Source organism: Mastomys coucha, unplaced genomic scaffold (assembly GCF_008632895.1).
Source record: "Mastomys coucha isolate ucsf_1 unplaced genomic scaffold, UCSF_Mcou_1 pScaffold16, whole genome shotgun sequence".
NCBI lineage: Eukaryota > Metazoa > Chordata > Mammalia > Rodentia > Muridae > Mastomys > Mastomys coucha.
The window spans coordinates 22,441,882-22,464,191 of NW_022196898.1; the positions used below are offsets into that span (position 1 = coordinate 22,441,882).

Below are 22,310 nucleotides of genomic sequence, written 5' to 3' on the forward strand. Positions count from 1 at the left end.
TTTCTTAATGCTGAGATTGCAGATATGCCCACCCTGTCCACCTGTTTTTTTTTTTAATTTTTTATTTACCATTTATAACTACAACTTTTCCATATGGTTAAAACCATACAAACTTTGATTTAAAAATATCAAATTACTAGCTTTCAGTCATAAATTGATTTTCCTTTTCTTTCTAAAATTTAGTCTGCTTCTGGGTGAATTTATTTATATATATCATGCTAACATTTTTTAAACTTCCAAATTGCACTATTATTTGTGCAAGTTATTTTGTTTTATTTGATTTTGGGGGTTCTCTTTATTAGTGTATATGATAGAAAACCTAATCATCATAAATTCCCTTCAAATATTTTGTGATGAGTTTCTATAATTTTAACTCTGAGTCTTATGCTAAAATTGTTTTTAATTATTATCAGGCTTTTTATATTCCATATTTCAAATTTGTTACATTTCTCTACCTTAAAAATTTTAAACTTTGCTCTGTCCTTGCTTTTCACTAGTAGTAGACCATCTTACCAAAGGCATGCCAAACATGCCAAACTCCAGCATTCCTGTGATGGACCATTCCATCTGCTCCCATGAGGCTGTGTTGTCTCCAAGCCAATGAGCAGCATGCCTTCCCGAACCAGCAAATGTTGACCGGGTAAGGATGAAGCTTCTCTTATTAGGAAAAACTTTTTCCACAGCTCTAAAAATATAACCAAGTTATAAAATAAATACAACCTAAAAGGAAGATTGAATACTTAAATTTTTTTAAATACTAGTTTCAAATGTGTTTTTAATCCTTTCTCTAACACAAGAAAATATTTCAAAAATTTTGTGAAATTTTTACATCTGTTTTGCATTTAGCTACTAGTATGCAGCTCACTTGAATATATTCTGAAAAATATATGAGGAGGACATCTTTGAAAAATATTATATTTTGAATAATTTCACCTACTAATTACTAAACTAAAAGCATAATGTGTGTAGTGGCATTTAGCATAGTTGAGAAACATTTGAACAATTTCTAATAGTTTCTAATAATTCACTATTTTTCTATCCTCTATCAGTACCTGTCCATTAATGATAATTTTTCATCAAAGTGATTCATCAGAAAAATAAACAAACAAACAAAATTCCCAGGTGTACTTTAAAATATGAAATCAACTAGGCTCTCTCTGTAAAAATATGATATCCTCACATGTCTTTTTCATAGCATAAAGTGTTTTACATTAAGCCATAGGTAGTGCTGGTTTTTATCTGATAATTTTCCTAATTAAAACTGTGATGTTCCACACTTTATTCATGTCTTATTTATTTATGTTTAAACATTATTAATTAGAATAGAATTATAATACTCTCCTTCCTCACTTTCTCCCTCCAGCTTGTACAAAGAGTGTTCCCTCCAAACTACCCTTTGTACCTCACTTTCAAGTTTGTAACCTATTTTTCTATTATTATTATTATTATTACTATTATTATAATTATTACTACATAAAGGTTTGTAAAATTAGAAGTAACAATTTTATAAAGATAATATCCTATAGTTTCAGGGCATTGTGTCACTTAGCACCAGCAAATCATCAACACTTGAATATACACTTAAAGAGAATGTTAAAAATACTGAGAAGCTCAGTGTGGTATCAGTTACTGCTCTCTAGAAACTTACAGAACACTAGCAAAAGAACTGAAAATCAATGTGTGCTACATACCTGCTTCTGGTTTGTGCCATGCACCTTATTCTACTATACTCTACTAATTAGAAAGTAAACAAGCAGTTACTGCATCACCATTTTAAGCCAGTTGAGACTTTCATGATTGGTAAAAACAACTATATCATTATTTTCCATAGACAATGAAAAAAACATTTTAAAAGAATATCCTCTATGGAATAAGCAAATCTTTGCTAAATACACAAGTCATATAATTCTTGATAACTTATGAATATTGATAATATCCATATTAGTAAAAGAAAGATATTTTAATATCGTGGGACTTTTAACTTGAAAATAGTTTTTCGTTCTGACTCTTGCAAGATTCTATCTAAATTGCTAAACTTCCAGGAACACATGTGTAAACAAAACATAGTGAGTTGTTGAGTTTCTGCATGAAATTTGACTTACTTCTCTGTGGCTATAGCCATGCTGTATCCATACAGGCTGTGTACATCATACTGTTTCCCCCAGTGCTGCACAGCGTCCATGCAAAGAGTTTTGGAATACATGATTTTGTCAAGAATACCTTAGAGAAAATAATATCACAGTATTCTTGTGAGATATTTTATCACAATATTTGTTTCTGTTTTTATAGTGCATTCTACATATCTAATCAAAAAAATCACAAACGACCACATTTAGTTAAACAATTCATTTCTGTGGTGACTGGACAATGATTTTAGCTACAATAAGTATAAACACATTACACATTAATTGCATTACATGTAATATGTTGTATTTAATTAAATGATACTTCATTGTTTTAGTAATACATGAATACATGGGGAATAGTCATTGATAAGTACATTGTAATTTACACATTGATATTGTACAGCATTCGTCTAAATACTAATTCTTATCATTTCTACCATACTAATTGATGCAAATGTGATGGTGGTTAAGAGCTGGTGAGATGGCTTAGTAAGGAAAACGCTCAGCACACAAGCATAAAGACCTGAGTTCAGATCTCTAGCACCTGCATGAAAGACACACATGGTGGTGACCATCTGTCATCCTTTCCCAGGGAGTTATAGACAGGTGGATACCTAAAACTCTGTTACTCTGTCTGTCTATATCTCCTGTAGCCCTCTCTCCCATTTAGTCAATCAACACACTCTAGCTTTAAGGAATAAGCCTTGTCTTAAAAAATGAATTTTGTGTTAGGTTGCTTACTCAATAATTAGTAATACTTGATATGAAAACCCGAGCACCAGAATGTAAAACCCAGCACCCATGTAACATGATGGATGTACAGTGCAGCTTTATAATTCTGTGTATCAGAACAAGAATACTTAAGTTTTGCTGAGAAAATATGAGTGTTAATTTCAGGGAGAAACACTTTCCTTAGTGGAATAAACAGAGGTTGATAGACAAAGCAAAAACTTTCTACAGGGTTCTGTGAATTGACACAGGTAAACGTGCCTATGAACATGAACATATACTGGTATAGATGTAGATACAACATAAAGAAAGAAAATTTGCAAAATAATATGAAGATTAAAAAGTTAAACATCTAGTTTTACATGAGGTCATGCACACGCATGCAATTGTTGACATGCACAAACAACATGCACAAAAAGGAAATAAAAATATTGTATTGATTAAGGAAGAAAACATTCAATGTCTCATATATGAGCATTAAAAGATGTGTACTTACATAGAACACAAATATAAATAAGTGATACATTAATGCAAACATGGGGTATTATATTTGACAAAGAAAGAAAAATCATTAAATTTAGGATTAAAAAGTATAACAAAATTGTGATTTAGAAATATGGTTTATAATTTATTACCTAACACAAATTTTGGCTCAACATTGAGTATTTAGGTAAGCAAATGAAATTTACCGGGAGTAAAAGGAGGGTAGTTCAATAGATTAGAAGTACACCCTTTCAGAGAACCTTGAATAAAGCTGGAAACTTCATTCATGTCCTAAATAGAAAAGAATACAATACCAAATTTTAAAATTGTGAATAGCACATTTCCTATGCTATTAACAATAAGTCATTCTTGAAATTGTTTTACTCTTGGATGTAATCTACCTATCTGATGATGTAGGCACAGGTATAAGTGTCCATGAACATTAGCATTTACTGGTATAGACATAAATAAGACATAAAGAAATAAAATTTACAAAATAATAAGAGAAAAATTAACACCATATATATGTATATATATATATGTATATATATATATGTATATATATATATATATATACACACACACACACACACACCTAAAAACAGGATCCACACACTAAGACAGGTAATTTAGACTCGAGTGAAGGATTGTAAGTGTTGTAAACATCTCTCATTTTACAGAATTATAAATTTATAAAAACAAATCTACACATTTAACAAACGTTTTTCAGAGTTGTGTCTATCTTCTCACTGTAATTAACTTATACACATTTCCAGCATAACCATTAATTATACATTTTTGATGGTGACAAGCAGTTGTTTAGTGTCTATCATGCTCTCAGCCTGTGGTTTGCACCAATATTCACTTAATCCACATCACTGTTTGTTCCTTTCTTCCATGGTGTTTACATACGTTAAGAAGTGATAGAAAATATTTAAATTTCGCTTAGAATATATTCTATAGTGTATGTGTGTATGTATGTATGTATGTGTGTGTGTGTTTGTGTGAGTATGTGTGTGTGTGTTTATGGACATAACATTTTCTGCTCACCAAATAAAACCATTTGTTTACAATAGTTACTTACAATCCAGAGTCCATCATATTCCACTTGTTGATGGAAAAGATCACATTCATTTGCCCACCAGTCCCAGGTTCTGGGATTAGTAAAATCTGGGTACACTGTTAATCCTGGCCATACCTAGATGAATAAATTATTCACATGTACAAATGAATAAAAAAATTATATTCAGTAGTATTTCAAATTCATGTAGTTAATAATATTTAACACCATTAAATCTCCAATATAGTACTTCAGTAGTTATGTGTGACTCATGTGCATATGAAAACAGTTAAAGTAAATATGAAGAAATGTTGAGTATTTAGAAAAGAAGAAAAAGAGGGAGTTAAAATTGCCATGTGAATTAAAAGTAAATGTTTTTTTAGTATCCTTGTAGATTAAATGAATTATTCAAAGTAATATTTTTCAGTTTCATTAATAAACAAATGTTATTACATCTACAAACACATCTACATTCCAAACTTCAAGAAAAGAAAGTTTCACTTTTATGGCAATATGTGCTAAATATTGTCTAAGTGTTCTAATCTTTTTATAATGTCATATGGTTTACTAGAACTTTTGGAAACACATAATTTTGTTTTCATTTTACAAATAAGGTATATTACTTAAATCCATCCTACAAAGTGAGATGAATGACTAACAGAAAGATTAAATGGGATGTTGAAGACCATATTCCCAACAGCTAGTCAGCAGGAATTTAAACTCAAGGTCTCAAAGACCTGTTCCTGTTGTATCGAAGATGAGGTGTATTACATTATATTGCCTCTTTATAATGCATACGATTTCAGACTATTATTCTTTATGTATTCCTCAAATAACAGTATTCACAGGCAGAATTCATTTCTAATTAATTATGACAAGTTTGCATAGCTTTAAAACCAGATAAACACTATTTATTATCTTTTGATCTGGCCAGGATTACAGTAGGAAGTGTCCAAAAAACATAGTCTGTGAAATACTAGCGACTTGTGTGGGTCTGGTGGAGCTTACTATCACAGGACAAAATGCTGCTTTGGAAAATTTAAGTTCATAAATTACAGTAAGGATAGATACAATATTTATCATTGTTATAAATAACGGTTTAATTGTTTAATACACACACACACACATATATATTATTTCCTCACAGTTTTATTTAGTTGGGTTTTTTGTTGTGTTTTTGTTTTTTAACCACAACAGTAAGTTACCAACACTTTGTATCTAGACATTATTTTCTTTTGTCAAGAGGTATGGCTTTGTTTCTAGTAATATTTATTCTGTACAAACATATTCATCAAGGGCTGGGAAGATGCCTCCATCAGTTAAATCTTTGCCACATAAGATGGAGAGGCTTTTGGTCCTGTGAAGGCTCAATACCCCAGTGTAGGGAAATGTCAGGGCCAGGAAGCAGGAGTGGGTAGGTTGGTGAGCAGGGGGAGGGGGAGGGAATAGGTGGGTTTTGGAGGGGAAACTAGGAAAGGTGATAACATTTGAAATGTAAATAAAGAAAATATCTAGTAAATTTTTTTAAAAAAAGATGCATTCATATTCCCAGAACCATAGCCATTCTGAAATCCCAGGACTCCTAAAGAAGTAATGGGAGGAGATAGGAGCATCCTATGATGCTCGTGGAACAGCTTGCCTCACAAATGGACCAGGAAATATGGGACCCTGTATCAAACAAGGTGAAAGGCCAGAACTGACAGTCAAGTTATTCTCTGACCCTACATACATGCAATGGTGCACTTATGCCTGCACTCGCATGCATACACATATTGATGGACTGACAGGCTTATGTGAATGCATAAATATGCAAAAAAGCTAGACACCTTTTGACTTCTGTTCATAATTGACTCTGTGATCTCTGAAATTTTAATCCAATTTTGAATATTTCAACTTTCATCCTGGCAACAATTTCAGTAATTACACATTATCTTCAGTTTTAAATGGAAGTCATAAAACTAAGTGTGTAGTTTGTAGTTACTTTATTTACAAATATTTTATATTAATTTCTTTATATTGAAGGAACATTGAAGAATTTTCACAGTAATTTAAAAAGTATATAAAATTTATTGGATTCCATTTTGATAATTGAGTTTTAATCATCTATTACAGAGTGTTTCACATTACTTTTTCTTGCAAAATTACAAATCCAAAGAGAAATGCACATAAACACACACACACACACACAAACAAACACACACACATGTGACATTTACACAAGCATTATTTGCAAAATAGAAAGTCAGAGCCCTATGAATTTAATGGATGTGAGATCTTACCTCTCCAATAAGTGGTGTGGTTCCATCTGACTCATTCACCCAAACATTTTGCTCATTCCCCCTCACATATGTTTGATATTCCGCACCATTAGCACGCTTATTTATAGAGATTGCAGGGTCCTGATTGAGAAATAATATGCTGTAGGAAATAGGTTAATACACAAATGCATAATAATAAAAAATGTCTTATTACACAAATTATCTTTACCAGGATGATAATATATTTTTGTCCGTGGTTATGTAAATCCTGAGCAAATTCAGGAAGTCCTTTAAATGCCACTTCATCATAAGTAAAGTCCTTTTTGTCTTCCATGTAGTCAATATCAGTGACTTGTGCATCCTGAAAATTAACAAAGTTGGTTTCAGTGTGAGTAGAAAGAGGTTTCTAGTAACCTCAATATTTAAGAACAAGCATTCTTTTTTATGCAGAGGGTAATGAAGTTAGCAGTAAGTTCAAGCTACTCCTTGGAAAGCTTACTAATGTAATTTAATCTCACTATTTGGAGGGAAGTAGGAGAGTTTCAAACTGCAAATCAGCAGGAGCTACAGAGACAGAGCATGCTTCAAGAATGAGAGATAAGCTATTGGTGTTCTCTTCAGAAAAATTTCCCCTATGTCAATGTGCTCGAGGCTCTTCCCCACTTTCTTTTCTGTTAGTTTCAGTGTATCTAGTTTTATGTGGAGGTCCTTGATCCACTTGTACTTGAGCTTTGCACAAGGAAATAGGAATGGATTGATTTGCATTCTTCTACATGCTAACCTCCAGTTGTGCCAGCACCATTTGTTGAAAATGCTGTCTTTTTTTTCCACTGGATGGTTTTAGCTCCTTTGTTAAAGATCAAGTGACCACAGGTGTGGGGGTTCATTTCTGGGTCTTCTATTCCATTGGTCCACCTGCCTGTCACTGTACCAATACCATGCAGTTTTTATCACAATTGCTCTGTAGTACAGCTTAAGATCAGGGATGCAGATTCCACCAGAGGTTCTTTTATTGTTGAGAACAGTTTTTGTTATCCTAGTTTTTTTGTTGTTGTTATTCCAGATGAATTTGCAAATTGTTCTTTCTAAGTCTGTGAAGAATTGAGTTGGAATTTTGATGGGGATTGCATTGAATCTGTAGATTGCTTTTGGCACGATGAGCAATTTTACTACATTAATCCTACCAATCCATGAGCATGGGAGATCTTTCCATCTTCTGAGATCTTGTTCAATTTCCTTCTTCAGTGACTTGAAGTTTTTGTCAAACAGATCTTTTACTTGCTTAGTTAGAGTTACACCGAGGTATTTTATATTATTTGTGACTATTGTGAAGGGTGTTGTTTCTTAACAATATGTTTGCCTAAATTTGAGCTGTCCAATGACAATGCCAGTTGATGGATCAGCATGGAGGAAGAAATCAGACAAAGTCCCAGTTTCTGGTAATGAATAGCTGTTATGGGAAGGAGAATCGGTTTACTCCAGGGCCATGTCCTGGAATAGATTACTTAATTCTAGATGGTAAGCCCTAAACAAATACAGGCAGCATCAAATATCCTAGGCAAGTCTCTCACACACACATATGTGTGTCTGTGTGTGTGTGTGTGTGTATGTGTATTAATAGTAATCAAATAAGTGTTTATCAATTTGAGAAGTTGTGGTGTGAACACAGAAGTTGGGGTAATGAGAGGGAGAGTGTAAGTCATTAATTCACGTATGAATTCTCAAAATTTAAATGGAAATATCATAAGAAAAGGTTTTTATTAATATGACTTCTACTAAGTTCTTCAAAAGAATTGACCAATTAATAAAAAAGAAGTCATTAATTTTTTAAAAACAAGGAATTTGAGGGTCTGGAGAATGGAAAGGAAAGCTAAAAGTGATATAAATATAGTCTCAAAAAAAGAAGAAAGTACACAAACTTAACCAGCTTACAAACATCAAATATGGATATAAATTAAATATACCATTACATCAATTTTATAAATATAAATATTCTAAACTATCTATCTAACATACTTTATGTATTCATGTGTCATGACACTTTGAGTCATTTCCTTATATATGACCATGTTTGTCCTACAATCCCACAATCCCTAGCACCCTCCACTCTCCTTACATATGGGATGCCAGCTTCCCGGTTTCTTCTTACGACTTCTTTCACTTGATCTAAAGATTGGTAATTCCAGCGACTCAGTTGAAAGCCAAGATTCCAATATGCTGGCATTGCTGGTCGTCCAATGAGCTTGAGGTGAATGGACAGTTAGTTAGTTTCAACAAAGAAAAATGTCTTTAGAATCATTAATATTGATGTGCTTATTATTCTACTTTGCCTTTAGCACTCATTTAACTATATAATGTAAGAACAGAATCACATCTAAATTCTACTTATTTCTACCAAATATTCCAGAATTTTCAAATAAATACTTACCAAAACAATAAGTTTTTGTCTGTACCACATATTTGAGTGTTTTGTGATAAGGAAACACTCAGGAAAAATAACATTTCAAAAATATACTTGTCTAACATGAAAAATTAAAGAAAAGAATCAAAGTATCATAAAGGAAATTATAACACAAGAGGAACATTTTTTTTTTCATAGCCCATTTTGATTAAATTCATAAATGATCCATATTTTCATTGGGTACTTCTATTTTCCCAAATTATAGACATACTTTGTTTTATTCTATCAAAAACAATCATAACTAAAGGTTTAGTAAGTAACAGCTCCAATGAGTGAATTCTGAGCTCAGTGATCTAGTTATAAAATTAATCTAAATAAAATAGACTTTTACATAAATGTAAATTTCATTATACAGAGGAATAATAAAAAATATCAACTCATCGTTAAATTGTAATAAGTAAATTACATGTAGATAGGAAGTCCCATATGTGTAGCAAATTATTTAACAACTTCTTAAAGTAAATTATTGTGTGAAATAATTTATAAATTCATCCTGAAACAAACCTCTTGGTATTGTTGAACAACTTGTTCGGGTGTGTCTCCAAGAAATATATAAAAGTCTAATATGCCACCAGTAACTCTGTAAGTAATTATTGGAGTTGGCTGGATGAAAACCTCTAGAAAATAAAAATAGGAAACATATGTAAATAATTTGTAAAATGTTTTCAATGATAAGAACATTTGTGACACATATTTAAAGAAATCTTGTTAGCCATATCAGTGTATAATATTCAATTATTAAGGAGAAGTAAGCTAATGACAATAGGGTTAACTTGGTAGAAATACAGAAGGCTGTAGCTTGTAAGATTTATGAAGGATTGTCAAGATGTTCTTTTCCAAAATTGGCATGACTCCTCTGAAAATCTTATAACAAGGCATAAGGTTCATATTCCTAATAAGAACAAATATCTTACTAAAACCATATCTCAATTAGTTATTGCAACTTAAGATTAATTGTATGGCATGACACTATGTATACTTTCCCAAATAAAAACACAACTAAAATGTAATTTTGAAATCTTCCAATAATAATTTCACACTATACCATTGTTTACAAAATAGTTTTTTTTTTGTTTTTTTGTTTTTTGTGGAGTCAAATATCTATGAATGGAATAAGAAGAGTACATATATTCCAGTTTTATACAACTTATATGCAAATTTCACCCACACCCAAGCATATTATCAAATAACTTGTACTTGCCCATTGCATTGCTGTTCATAAGGAAAACGCCATATGACTTCCCAGTTTTGTCTTCAATACCCATGAAGAATGTCTGATGCCCATAGAGATTATGATTATTCTGGAAGATGAAGTTTCAAATTTTAAATATTTAACTGAATATAAAGTAAAGACATTTTAAATCAAAATGAAGATATTTGCTAAAATGTATTTTACAAATGTATTTGCTTTTGTAATTTACCCTTCTATAGATCTATACTATTTCCCCTTATTGTACATCACATAAAAGATACAAAAATAATATATTATACTAACTTTATATTAGCTAAAGAGACTTTGACATGTGTTAAAATGTTGCTTGCTTCTTTGTTTTATTAGAATTAAATATATTTGAATAATTATGCTGATTGTAACACACACACACACACACACACACACACACACACACACACACACACACATTTTTCCCCCATAGGAGCCAGAACAATGTCTATTCTAGATTCTGTTTTCTAAGAACAGATGAGACCGTGAGATAATCCAGACAAATCCTAAACAAGTCAGACAAGTGGAACTGTAAGACTTTCTAATTGGTTTTAGACAGAAACTTGAGAGAAACCTGGAATGAAAGTCAGAATGAAGAAGCTTTAAGTCTAGTGTTTATTTCAGATGGCAATTCTGTCAACACCGAAAACAAGGAGTGCTAGAATTTATCTGTTGTTTTGTACCAAGTTCCTTCAAGCCAACTATCCATTTACTCATTTGGTTGAATGAGTATTAACATTGGTTTTCAAAACTAATAAAGATAACTAGGTAATAAGTAAAAATAGCTTTAGTGGTTTATTATTTTTTCTCAAGACAGGGTTTCTCTGTATAGCTCTTGCTGTCCTGAAACTCTCTCTGTAGACCAGACTGTCCTTGAATTCAGAAATCTGCCTGCCTTTGCCTCCCAAGTGCTGGGATTAAAGGTGTGCACAACCACCGCCCAGCTTTGGTTTATATTTTAATCTTATGAATTTCACATTAATACAGGAAACAAATCTACACAAAAGTAAAGCACTGTGACTATGATCCTTCCATGAAGAGCTGTGGTACGTAACTTGTAATTTTATATACCTTATTATGTAGAGTTATAGTATTTACAAAAACAAAACAGAAAATAACTGAAAACCTCCCTTTCAAAAACTGAATGTCTTAGATGATTGTATGCTGTGGATCATCCAGAAATGGGCAAAACTGCAAGGGATTGTGACTAAAAGAAGATAGATATCTCAACCTATAGACAACATGCTATTTGGAATTATTCCACCAAGCTTTAACCACAAGAGAGCAAAAAATAGAATAATAAAATACAAAAATAAAAAAAGCAAACAGTCACTATCTTCAGATACATATTCAAATCAGAGAAATTAAGATTTTTCTATTAGTTCTCGTTAAGGTGAGTTAGATCCATATGTCTGTTCTGAATAAAATTCACATAAATTGAGTCAAAAAGGTTTAAGGTTTTAATTTTAAAAATTTAAAATGCTAAAAATAGATCAGAAAAATATTTCAAGCGTTAGGCACAGAGTATATCATTCTGAACCAGTTCATAACGTGAAATTAATATTTTCTTTCAAAAAAAATCAAACAACAAAGCAATAGTCTTAAGAACTGCAGAAAATGCTTTCCAGCTATATTTCAGATAGGGTAGTTAATAACTAGAATAAATAAGGAATCTAAAGATAACCAGAGAATTAATCTGATAGTAACTGAGATAATGAATTGAATAGGTGGCTCTGGGAAAAGGAAACACAAAAGATCGATACATATCTTAAAATGTATTAAATATCCTTATTCATTTGGAAAATATTAATTAAATTATATGTTATATTCCATTTCAGACTAGTTATCACTAGGAAAACAAATGTGAACTAGAGAGTTTGCTCAGTGGTTAGAGTACTTGGGTCTCTTTCAGAGGGCCTCCTGAACTCTATCCCCCACATTGAAAGCTCAGAAATATTAGTAACTCTAGTTCTAGGGGGATCCATGAACTCTTTTGACCTTTGCAGCTACCAGGCATGCACATGGTACACATCCACAGGTGCATGCAAAAAAAAATATACACATAAAAATAAAATAAGTATTTTTTAAAAAAAATTAAAAAAGGAGAAAATGGCTGAAACCTCAGATGAGGATGTGTAGAAATAGGAACCCTTACTCGTTGGTCTTGGCAGTGTAAACTAGTACCCCCTTCATGGAAGTCAGTATGGGACTTCCTCAAAAAAGATTAAAAAGAAGTTAGCATATTCATGATATATACCACTTCTGGGCATATACCCAAAGAGTTCCATATCCTACCAAAGAGATATCTCCACACACAGGTTTACTGCCACCCTACTCACAATAGAGGAAAAAGATCTGAGTAGTTGCCCAGCAACTAACAAAGGAATGACAAAATGTAATAAATATGTACAACACAATTTGATTCAGGTTTTTTTTGAAAGAGTGATTTTTTTTCCAAGACTCTAAGTGGGACTAGAGAATCCTGTAATAAATTAGGTAATCTAGACTCAGAAAGACAAATGCCACATGTCCTTTTGTTCCCGCTCAGATCTGAGTCCTGGCTTTAAAACTGCACCCTCTCTTTTTTTCTTTCATTCTCTCATGTTACGGGTCATGTAATCAGATAAATGAACGTGATGGGAAGAGGATTCACGTTGAAAAAGGACAGCGATAACAGAACACATGAAACCGAAAAAGCAGAGAAGCTACGGGGTGTCAGAAGGTACAAGTTGGGGTACAGGAAAATAAGAGGGTTTCAAAGGATCAACCCAAACAAATTGTATTTGAAAGTGGTATAATAAACTTGCGACTAGAAGAGTTTAATTTTAAAAAAAAATTAGAACCAATTCTAAGGTAGGTATTTCTGTTGTGTAAATGATTTATTCAGCACAGTCACAAAAATATTAATGTCAAGTAGAACTGATTGTTTCAACTTCTTCAGTGTGATCATTTACTCTGTAAAGTTAAAATAATATCGTACATCACCAGGAATTTCATCTCGAGTAAAGATTGGCCATGTTTTCCAGTATAAGTCATGACGAAATCTCTTATGAATATGTTCCCCAAAGCCATAAATATATTCACTTGGAAGTCTTGTTGAAATCTGCAAATACTGGTTTGAGTACACCAGCGGACCAATACTGGTATCAAACCTAAGCAAAAAGAGAAAAGAGAAAGGCATGTGTATAAAGGAAACACTCCCTTGTCTCAGTTTAATGTTGACATTATCCAGAATAATTGACTGGGAGAAGTACAAATTGTCACAGAGACAGAACTCATTTATGGTATCAGTAGATCTCTGTTTTCATCAATAAAGGTTTCATAGGCATCTTACCCTCTAGCCCAATATCATTAGTGTTACACAGCAACATAATAAATAGACAAAATGTTTAGATTCAAAGATTATAAATTATATTCTGTGGATCAAGGTTTAAACTATGCTCATTGTGCTGGATACTATGTTTGTATGTTGCATCACAGAACTGGTTTCCATTCACTCTAAAATTAATTTTAAAAATCAGTCTTTCCAAAAATACTAAAAGTACAATGCAAAACTTTTGAAAACAATAGTTTTCAAGTGTAACCCATTAGCAAAAGCCTCTTGTCTTTCACCTTCCAGAGCCAAGACAAACATCCTGTTTTATTAATTCTATGGTTAGACTCGTCAGGATTTTACATGTAAGTGATTCATTGAAGCATTTCTTTTCCTATGCTGGACTATTCTGCTTAAAGGTAAGTACATTTTATGACATAGGAGAAAGCAAATTAAAGAAATGTTGAAATACAGTCATTGAAAGTAAATTTATGATATTTGATTTTCAACATTGTATAATTAACATTACCTGATAAAAAGCCTGTATCGATTTTCTTTTTTAAAAATTATTTCTTTTATTTCTAAAATATTTTCTTTTATTTTTTAAGATCATATTACATTATTTCCTTCCTATTTGTCCTCTCAATCTTCCCATATATCCCTGCTCACCCTGTTTAAAATTCATAACTTTATTAATTCTTCCTATATCATACATATGTATATATGTGTGTATTTGTATACATGCTGACTGTATGAATGCTGACTTTTAAAGGAAATTACTAAATTTCACTAAATTCTTTGAGACAATTATTTCTTGCCCCAGACAATACATTCTAAACAAAAATATTTAACTTGTATTTAAATTTTTATGTGTGAAAAAAATGATTTTGACATTATCATGGAAACTCATACCTCACTAAACAGAAAGCATCTACTTCTGAAAATTGTTTAAGAGAAGGTGAAATAAAATAATGAAGGGTACATACATAGCAATCATTTCCAGTATGAGTGAATATTGGCAATGCAAGCATTTATCAGTTGTTCCTGCCATGCATTTGGTTGACATTAACTGACGTTTTCAAATTTGTATTTTAGTTTCTTTCTTCTATGGAAAGAAATAATAATTGCTTCTTCTAAGCAAAAAAATAATTCTGCCATCATAATATTCATGGATCTATACGTTCACATTTTTGGGAGAAATTTGTACATTCTTTATGAACTGGCATTATCATTAAGATGTCCTTATCGGCTTATATTGGCTATCTCTTTGGACTGATATGAAAGCAGCACACAACCATCACTTACAAGACTTTGTTGTTGCTTTTCCTGGTCACTTTAATGCTGAATGGTTTTTCTGAGACCTGGACATCATACAGTGTGTCAGGTGCTGGGATTCCAGTTCCATCTTTTACAAACTGATGTGGCACTTCATATCTATTGTTCTTTGGATCCGTGATCTGCCCAGATTTTAATACATAAACATTAAGTGATTGCGATATACCCACCTCTGAATTACTGCATACAAGTTGGGAAATGATCTATATCTATAATGTTATATCATATTGCAAATACAACATAGATAAAACATACAAATTATTAAGAAATAATTATATTTTATAGGTTGAGAGTTTTCTACATTCTTAAGTAGTTATGTTTATTGATAGAAGAACTAGTGTCACTAAATATCATTGAAAACTGGGCTTTTACAAATAATATTGTAAAGTCTTTAGTTCTTGAGTTATTCCCAAGACAAAAGTGATCATTTAATTTTAATTTTTAAAAGTACTTTATTAAAAACCTCACAGATGAAATAAATCAAAAAGAAATTAACCAGACCCCAAATCTATACATCTCAATGAAACTTGACAGTATAAAGAACCACTAGAAAGAAAGCTGTAGAGATTCACATTGGATTTTAACCTTGTAATATAGAATATTCCTAAGTATCCATCTTGACAAAAATATAACTAGAAAGTAATTACCTATCTGCCCTCTTTCATAACTCCTGTTTATTTTCTCTGATTAATCCTTCCTTAACTTGTTATTCCTTTAAATTTTGTGATCTAAATAGCAAACAGTTAAATATAAATATTTCATATAACACATATCATATATATAATATCAAATATTAATTATCAATTTTCCTGCTGTTAGGCAATGGCTTTTACTACAGTTTTTGCATTAATGAATAAAGTATTTGGAAATGGATTGTTTTATATACCTCATGGTAAGACAGTACTTTTTCAGTATATTCATTCCCATGGGTTCTACTCTTATCAGTGCAAAACTCAATACATAAATAATTTAAGTCGTTTAATATTTTGAATGTGTTCCTAAAAAGTTGCTGTTATTATATCTTCTAAATTACATATGTGTGTGTTTTGTGTGTGTGTATGTGTTTGTATGTGTGTGTTCACACACATGTATGTGACTAACTGCTCCCTATAAACCAGTAATCTCTTGCTTTAACCTGAAGTATGAAGTTTTGCACTGCATTTATACAATACTATTAACTTATCTCTAAACAAATTTTAAGTGAGTATCCTGGAAAGTTGTTTAGTGGTTAGGAACAATCATCAGACTTTTAGAGAGGAGACTCTGGTTTAATTCTTAGTATGCACACAGTGGTTAACAAACATCTATAACACCGTTTCCAAGGCTCTGATAACCTCATTTGGCTTCAGTGGTCAACAGACCTACACAAAATGTAACAACATTCACACCAGCAATAAATACATCTACACATATAAAATAAATAAATGTTAAAAATATTTGAAATAATTCAATGTAGTCTGTAATTTAATACCATCACATATTGAGCCCCAATCCTTCTCAAGACAATAGTCTAAGTATTTTAAATAAAATACGTTTTTTGAATTTTTAAAAAAATAGCTAAAGAAAAAAACTATTATTGATATTGTCTTCAAGGACAGAAGGACAAATAAGAGGGTAAGTAGTGTTTTAGTTATCTTTTTGGGATAAATATTTCTCAGGGTGGACAATATACGGGAAGACGAAACAATATTTTCTTCAACTACATTTAAGATGAAAGCTTTCTTAGAAGTACCACAAGCCAAGGGCTGGAAAAATGGCTTGTAGTAAATTAATATCTCTTTCTGTTCCTGCAGAGGACCCGGGTTCAGGTCTCCACATACTCATGGTTCCTCAGAACCACCTATAATTCCAGTTCCAGGATAATCTGTCGCCCTCTTCTGGACTCCATGGTTACTGCTCACCTGCTCTTCTGTGGCACTACCCCACCCCTTCCCCTCGAGATACACAGACAAAATTTGCATTCATAAAATAAATACAAGTAAATTTTTAGAAATCATAAAAGTCAAACCTTGAACCGGAAGCGATTACGTGTCTGACTCTGAGTTGTGAGGAGGACGCTTTCAATGTCTTCTCCAAATAGAGTGGGAGAACGGATTCTGTTCAGTGTGGCTTTAAGTCCTTAGACAAAGGAAAAGAAAGGCACAGACACTTAAAATATTTTGTATATTGAAAATTATTGACAATCTATTTCATATTAATAATTTTATTATACTGTCACAAATGACTTTCTCTTTTTATTTTACATGAGGCAACGCTGAAAAAAAATCCTCAATTTTTTAATTTTTGATGTGTGTACTTAATGGATTCTATTCAAGATACTATTTTCGGAGAACAACTTAAAATAGACTCTTTCCACTTAGAACATGTATTGGGCTATGATAGTGGGAACACTCCTTACCAGTGTTATCATTCGTGACTACAGCATTATAGCCATGGTTATCTGCAAAGAAGCACCAAGGAATGACAGAGTTGTTCCACGGACGCCAGCAACAGCCACGCTCTTCACATTTTGCCTGGAAAAATATTTTTAATTAAAAAATAAAGTGATCGGCAATTTATTCAGATGTACTAGGTCTGTTGTCTTACTGTTCATGCCCTAAACACACATTTTTTTAATACCCTTTGCCCTCTCGACCATTGCAGGTTTTTTCTTTCATGATGATAGCAACAAAAAAGATTTTGAATACTTATGTTAGTTATCAAATTCAGATGAGGATACATAACTCAAAATCTTGATTTAATTCAATCACAGATAACTTTTGTAGCAATGACTAGAGCTTATTAAAAGTAAGAGCTTGTCAATGCTAGATAACTCCTTGACCACTTAACCCCAGTCTCAACCCAGAGTTTTATAACAGTTTTTCAAAAGAATTACTAGCTAAATATTTTAGTAATTGAGTTATTTTAAATAGTACCATACTTTAATAAGTATTACAAATTATTGACTAAACAGTAATTTAACTAAAGATCTGAAAAAAATCTCATAAATTAGAAGTCATAAACACATACTTAACATGTTGTATAGCATGGGGATATGCACTATCAACAGTGTAACTAATATCACTATAATGAAAGTTTCAATTATGACACCTATTTATAATTTGAAATCTGTGCAATGTTTTCATAGCTGTTTTGTGAAAACTATTTTTAAATGGCACATGTTAATCAACCAAATGTATACATTAAACTGTCTTCACATCACATTAAAATAGCTTTATATACTGAAACATACATTGCAAATAAGAGTGCTAAAGAATCAGTTGACATCTTCATAGTATCAGGTATGTGAAGCCTTTATTTGGACATTTTTTTCTCTAGTTTAGGTAACCTATCAAAAAGTCCCCAATAACACAAAATCCTACTGTAATAAAATGTGTATTATTGCAGTACTTCTAAGATGTTTTGTTTTAACTTAGTTCAAATACAAAAATAGAGCCAGTCATAGGTATTCTAATCCAAACAGGTGTATGAGTTTGTGTAAAAAACAAACAAACAAACAAACAAAAACACAGTGTAAGCATATTTTGACAAACTGAAAAGTGAGCTAAATAAAATTAGAGTAAATTTCTCAAAATAAAATCTATTAGTACTTTCCCTGAGCTGCCATTAAAAAAATGAAATAAAATATGGCTTAAAGCAACAGAATTGAATTCTCACAGAGCCACCCAAACTCAAGCTGTCCAGGGAGCCATGCTGCTTCTGTGGCTCTCTGGACGAATCCTCATTAGATTCCATAACTTCTAGTGATCCTTGGCAGATTTGGCATCCCTTGCTTCTAATAGTTATTCAACTTTATTCTCTCTGGTATTCCATATACAGACACTCATTGAACCAAATCTGCAGATGCCCCTTTACCAAATAAGATCCTATTTTAAGACTCCAAGTTAACATATTTGGCAGGCATACAGTAACTCCCTACAAACATACATTATAGGATTGGTCTAAAATTATTACCTTTAAATGTAATCAAAATTAATTTTACTTTATCTTTTGGAATTTAATGGGTTTTTTTTTGTTTGTCGCTGATCTTCCTACTATTTAAAAATTTTAAGAGTTTTTCAATATTTTTTATTTACTTCTCTAATTTCCTGTTTCTTTCTGATTTGCTTAGAAGACAGAATATAAGGCACACACAATCCATTAATGGACATAATTTCAGTAAACTCCCATAAATAAAATGGCAAAATAATCCTCAATAGTTATTTTATTAATGACATGAGTATATGTGTATTAGAATTAGAATTCTAATGTGTACTTATTTGAATATTAAATTGAATCAGTGATGTAACTTTTTCTTTTCAAACTCAAATAATAAAGGAAGGCCTAGCCTTCTCTTTCCACATTATTTTATTTGGCAAAAGGAACCTTAAAAAAGAATAGGGGCTACACTAAAATCATAACATAGACCCTCATTCAACTCATTCAAGATTACTAGTGTCATTATAAAAGCAATTTCTTTTTTTCTGTTGTACATACTAAAGAAATTTTCTATGAGGAAGACAAGACAGGCCATCTACAAAAATAGTAGAAAAGTTCTCTCTAGATAAACCCACGGAGAGGCAGAACTCTCACTCCAGATCAATGAAGTGTGTTTTGTACCACACACACTATTACAAGGTGTCAAAATATAGAGACCAAGTAATGTTGTAGTGCCTAGCTCCATTTGATACATCTGCATCCCAAACCCTAAACCTAAGGCTCATGATGAACAGGATCTCTCGACTGTGGCACAGTGTCTAAATAAATGTGTCTAAATATGACAAAGAAGACATACCCATGAAATCTGAACAATATTGTTGCCCATACAAAAGCTGAACAGTAACACCAGCACTGGATAGACCAGTGTAAAAGGAGAAGTCTGCAAGGTCCCACTACTATATGAGGAGTTACAGCTAATCAATGACTACTGAGAGATGGGCAATGAATCTTCCTCAAGGATAAGCCTTCTAGATGGCTATCCAATATCAAGTGGGCAGCTCTGAAAAGATACACAGACAAGCAACGAGTGGACTTAGAAAGCTGTATTTATTCATTTTTATATGTATATGTAACAATAATAAAGAAAAAAGAAGCTATGAATGTGAAGGGAGTGGGGGAATGGGAGTTATTGTAAAAAACAAAGGGAGGGGTGGGAATGATGTAAATAAACATATATAGTTAAAAAATTCAAAATCCTCACTAAAAATTGGTGAAAATGGCTGATTTTGTCTCAGACAGCTGGCTTCCGGAGCTATGAGAAATGAGTGAAGAAGGTACCAAAAGTAAGATATTTGTTATGGCAGTATGTGCTGATGAAAACACTTAGGGTGAGAATATAGCTGTTTATTACATTACCATCTTGACTTTCATACCTTATTATTTTTGAGCTTTTATGTATTCATGCCTTCTATATACAATATGAAGCATATTTCAAAGTTTAACATTTTGTCAATTGGGATAAATCTTTGAATATATAAAGTGCAAGAGAACTTTTATAATTAAAAATATACGAAAACTAACAGAAAATAATCATTTTGACTAATTTAATATTAAATGTTTTTTGGGAGAAATAATATATATTCAGAAGCTAATTTCATATTTAGAGTTTTATATACATTTTTAATAAGTTATTGCTTTAGGTTGTCACTGAAGATAATGGAAAGCTAATGGTTTCAGTTTCTTAAAGATTTTACAAGGTATTACTGAAAATATATTATGGGAAATACATATAAAAATCCATGTAAAATAATTTGGATAAATATTCCCTTTAAAATATATATTTAGGCCAGTTTCCTGATTTCTGGGACATTTAGTTTTCATTCATTCAGCATTTATTTTATCAGTTTTCTGTAATAAAAATTACCTTTGAATATTATCTAATTAAAACATTTTAAGACATTGGTTAATGACTAAAACCTATTGGGTTTATGGAACATAAGTTAAGATTGAACTTTGTACCCACTTGCAGAAATCCTCTGACCTATTCATTTTGCTTTGATAAACTCTTTGAATTTCCAGTGAAGTCTAAAGTTCAATGAGTGAGAGTTCATTTAATAACAGAATCTCATTTAAACCATTTTGACTAGGTTTTTTTTTTAAATCTGAATGTCAAGACGCTCCTTTTCTGTTCCTGTCTTCTTCCAATTTGACTCTTTCCTATCCTTTGAGTCAAATCCATAGTGTGGAATGCTATGTATGCACTCTACCACAAAGATGCATTGCAGATATATATATATACTCTTGGATCATTTAACCAGGCTAGCCTCATACTTTTAATCATCTTGCCTCAGCTTCTCTAGTAGCAAGAATTGCAGGCATGCCGCATGATGTTGGGCTTACAGTGTCTTCTTGAATGACAAATATAAACATATTTGCTGATTTAGAATTTGTTTACTTCATGAATTTGGTTTATTACTGTGATCATGCATATTGAAAAAGAAAATATTTTTCATCAACTTAATAGATTGAATTAACATTAAAGACCTCAGGATAACAAAGTCAAATGTCAAATCACTGCCTGTTTATATATCACTTTCCTAGAAGAGTCATGTTATTTTTTTTTAAAAAAAAGGATTCAGTATTAATCTTCTATCATTTCTTGAAAAAAAACAGTAATGAGAATATTTACTTTTCTCAGTGTATAACAGTAAACACTGATTTATGTAGCTGCTTCATCAATAGATAAAAGAAGTTATTACTATAGGTTTACTGATAAATACTTCATTGATTTTTATAGTTTCTGATAAGAATGTACTATCTAACTTATGGTGCATACAAGGATTAGCAAATCATTCATTATGTCCTGTGATAGGATGGGTGAAATTGAAATTCAAACACAAATATTATAGAAATTGTCAAATATGAACATAAAACACATACACTCATTGACTTTTATTTTCACAAACTTTATGAATTAAAAAGTCTGAGTCAATGTATGCTTACATGGATCCAACAAGTTTCTCCACTAATTTTCATATAATAAAATATAATTATGTTTAGAAAAGTGAGTCATATATATTTTTCTAGAAATTCTTAAAAATCCCCCTACAAATAGTGTAATTTAAATCATACAAATGTTACTTAAGGTCCTGAACATTAAGGAGTAGAGAAGATCAATAACATTTTCAGGAAAGCATTGTAAGCTTGTTGTATAGCTTGTTATATAGCTTCTTAATTTGAAATAACCAAATGAATTGAAAGAGGTTCATTAACATCAATTCTGTCACAAATTTATACAGAAAAGTAATGGGAGCATATGTGAACATTATGTCCAGATCTTTAATAATATACAATTATTCTATATTGGGTAGACATCTTCATATAATGCTGTTTATATTTCTAAAA

The 22,310-nt window shown here is 31.6% G+C and overlaps 1 protein-coding gene across 1 annotated transcript in view; it reads right to left on the reverse strand.

Moving 5' to 3' along the window:
• The window catches only part of Si (sucrase-isomaltase), a 72,171-nt gene that overhangs the window by 47,565 nt on the left and 2,296 nt on the right, over positions 1–22,310 (reverse strand). Inside the window, exons 4-16 of the mRNA XM_031376029.1 lie at positions 17,386–17,500; positions 16,996–17,105; positions 14,958–15,109; positions 13,320–13,491; positions 10,319–10,418; positions 9,622–9,734; positions 8,773–8,898; positions 6,886–7,017; positions 6,678–6,797; positions 4,423–4,536; positions 3,545–3,629; positions 2,103–2,220; positions 514–685 (exon numbers count right to left, since the gene is read on the reverse strand). Of these exons, the coding sequence (XP_031231889.1) occupies positions 514–685; positions 2,103–2,220; positions 3,545–3,629; positions 4,423–4,536; positions 6,678–6,797; positions 6,886–7,017; positions 8,773–8,898; positions 9,622–9,734; positions 10,319–10,418; positions 13,320–13,491; positions 14,958–15,109; positions 16,996–17,105; positions 17,386–17,500 (1,629 nt within the window). The remainder of the gene's footprint in view (positions 1–513; positions 686–2,102; positions 2,221–3,544; positions 3,630–4,422; positions 4,537–6,677; positions 6,798–6,885; positions 7,018–8,772; positions 8,899–9,621; positions 9,735–10,318; positions 10,419–13,319; positions 13,492–14,957; positions 15,110–16,995; positions 17,106–17,385; positions 17,501–22,310) is intronic.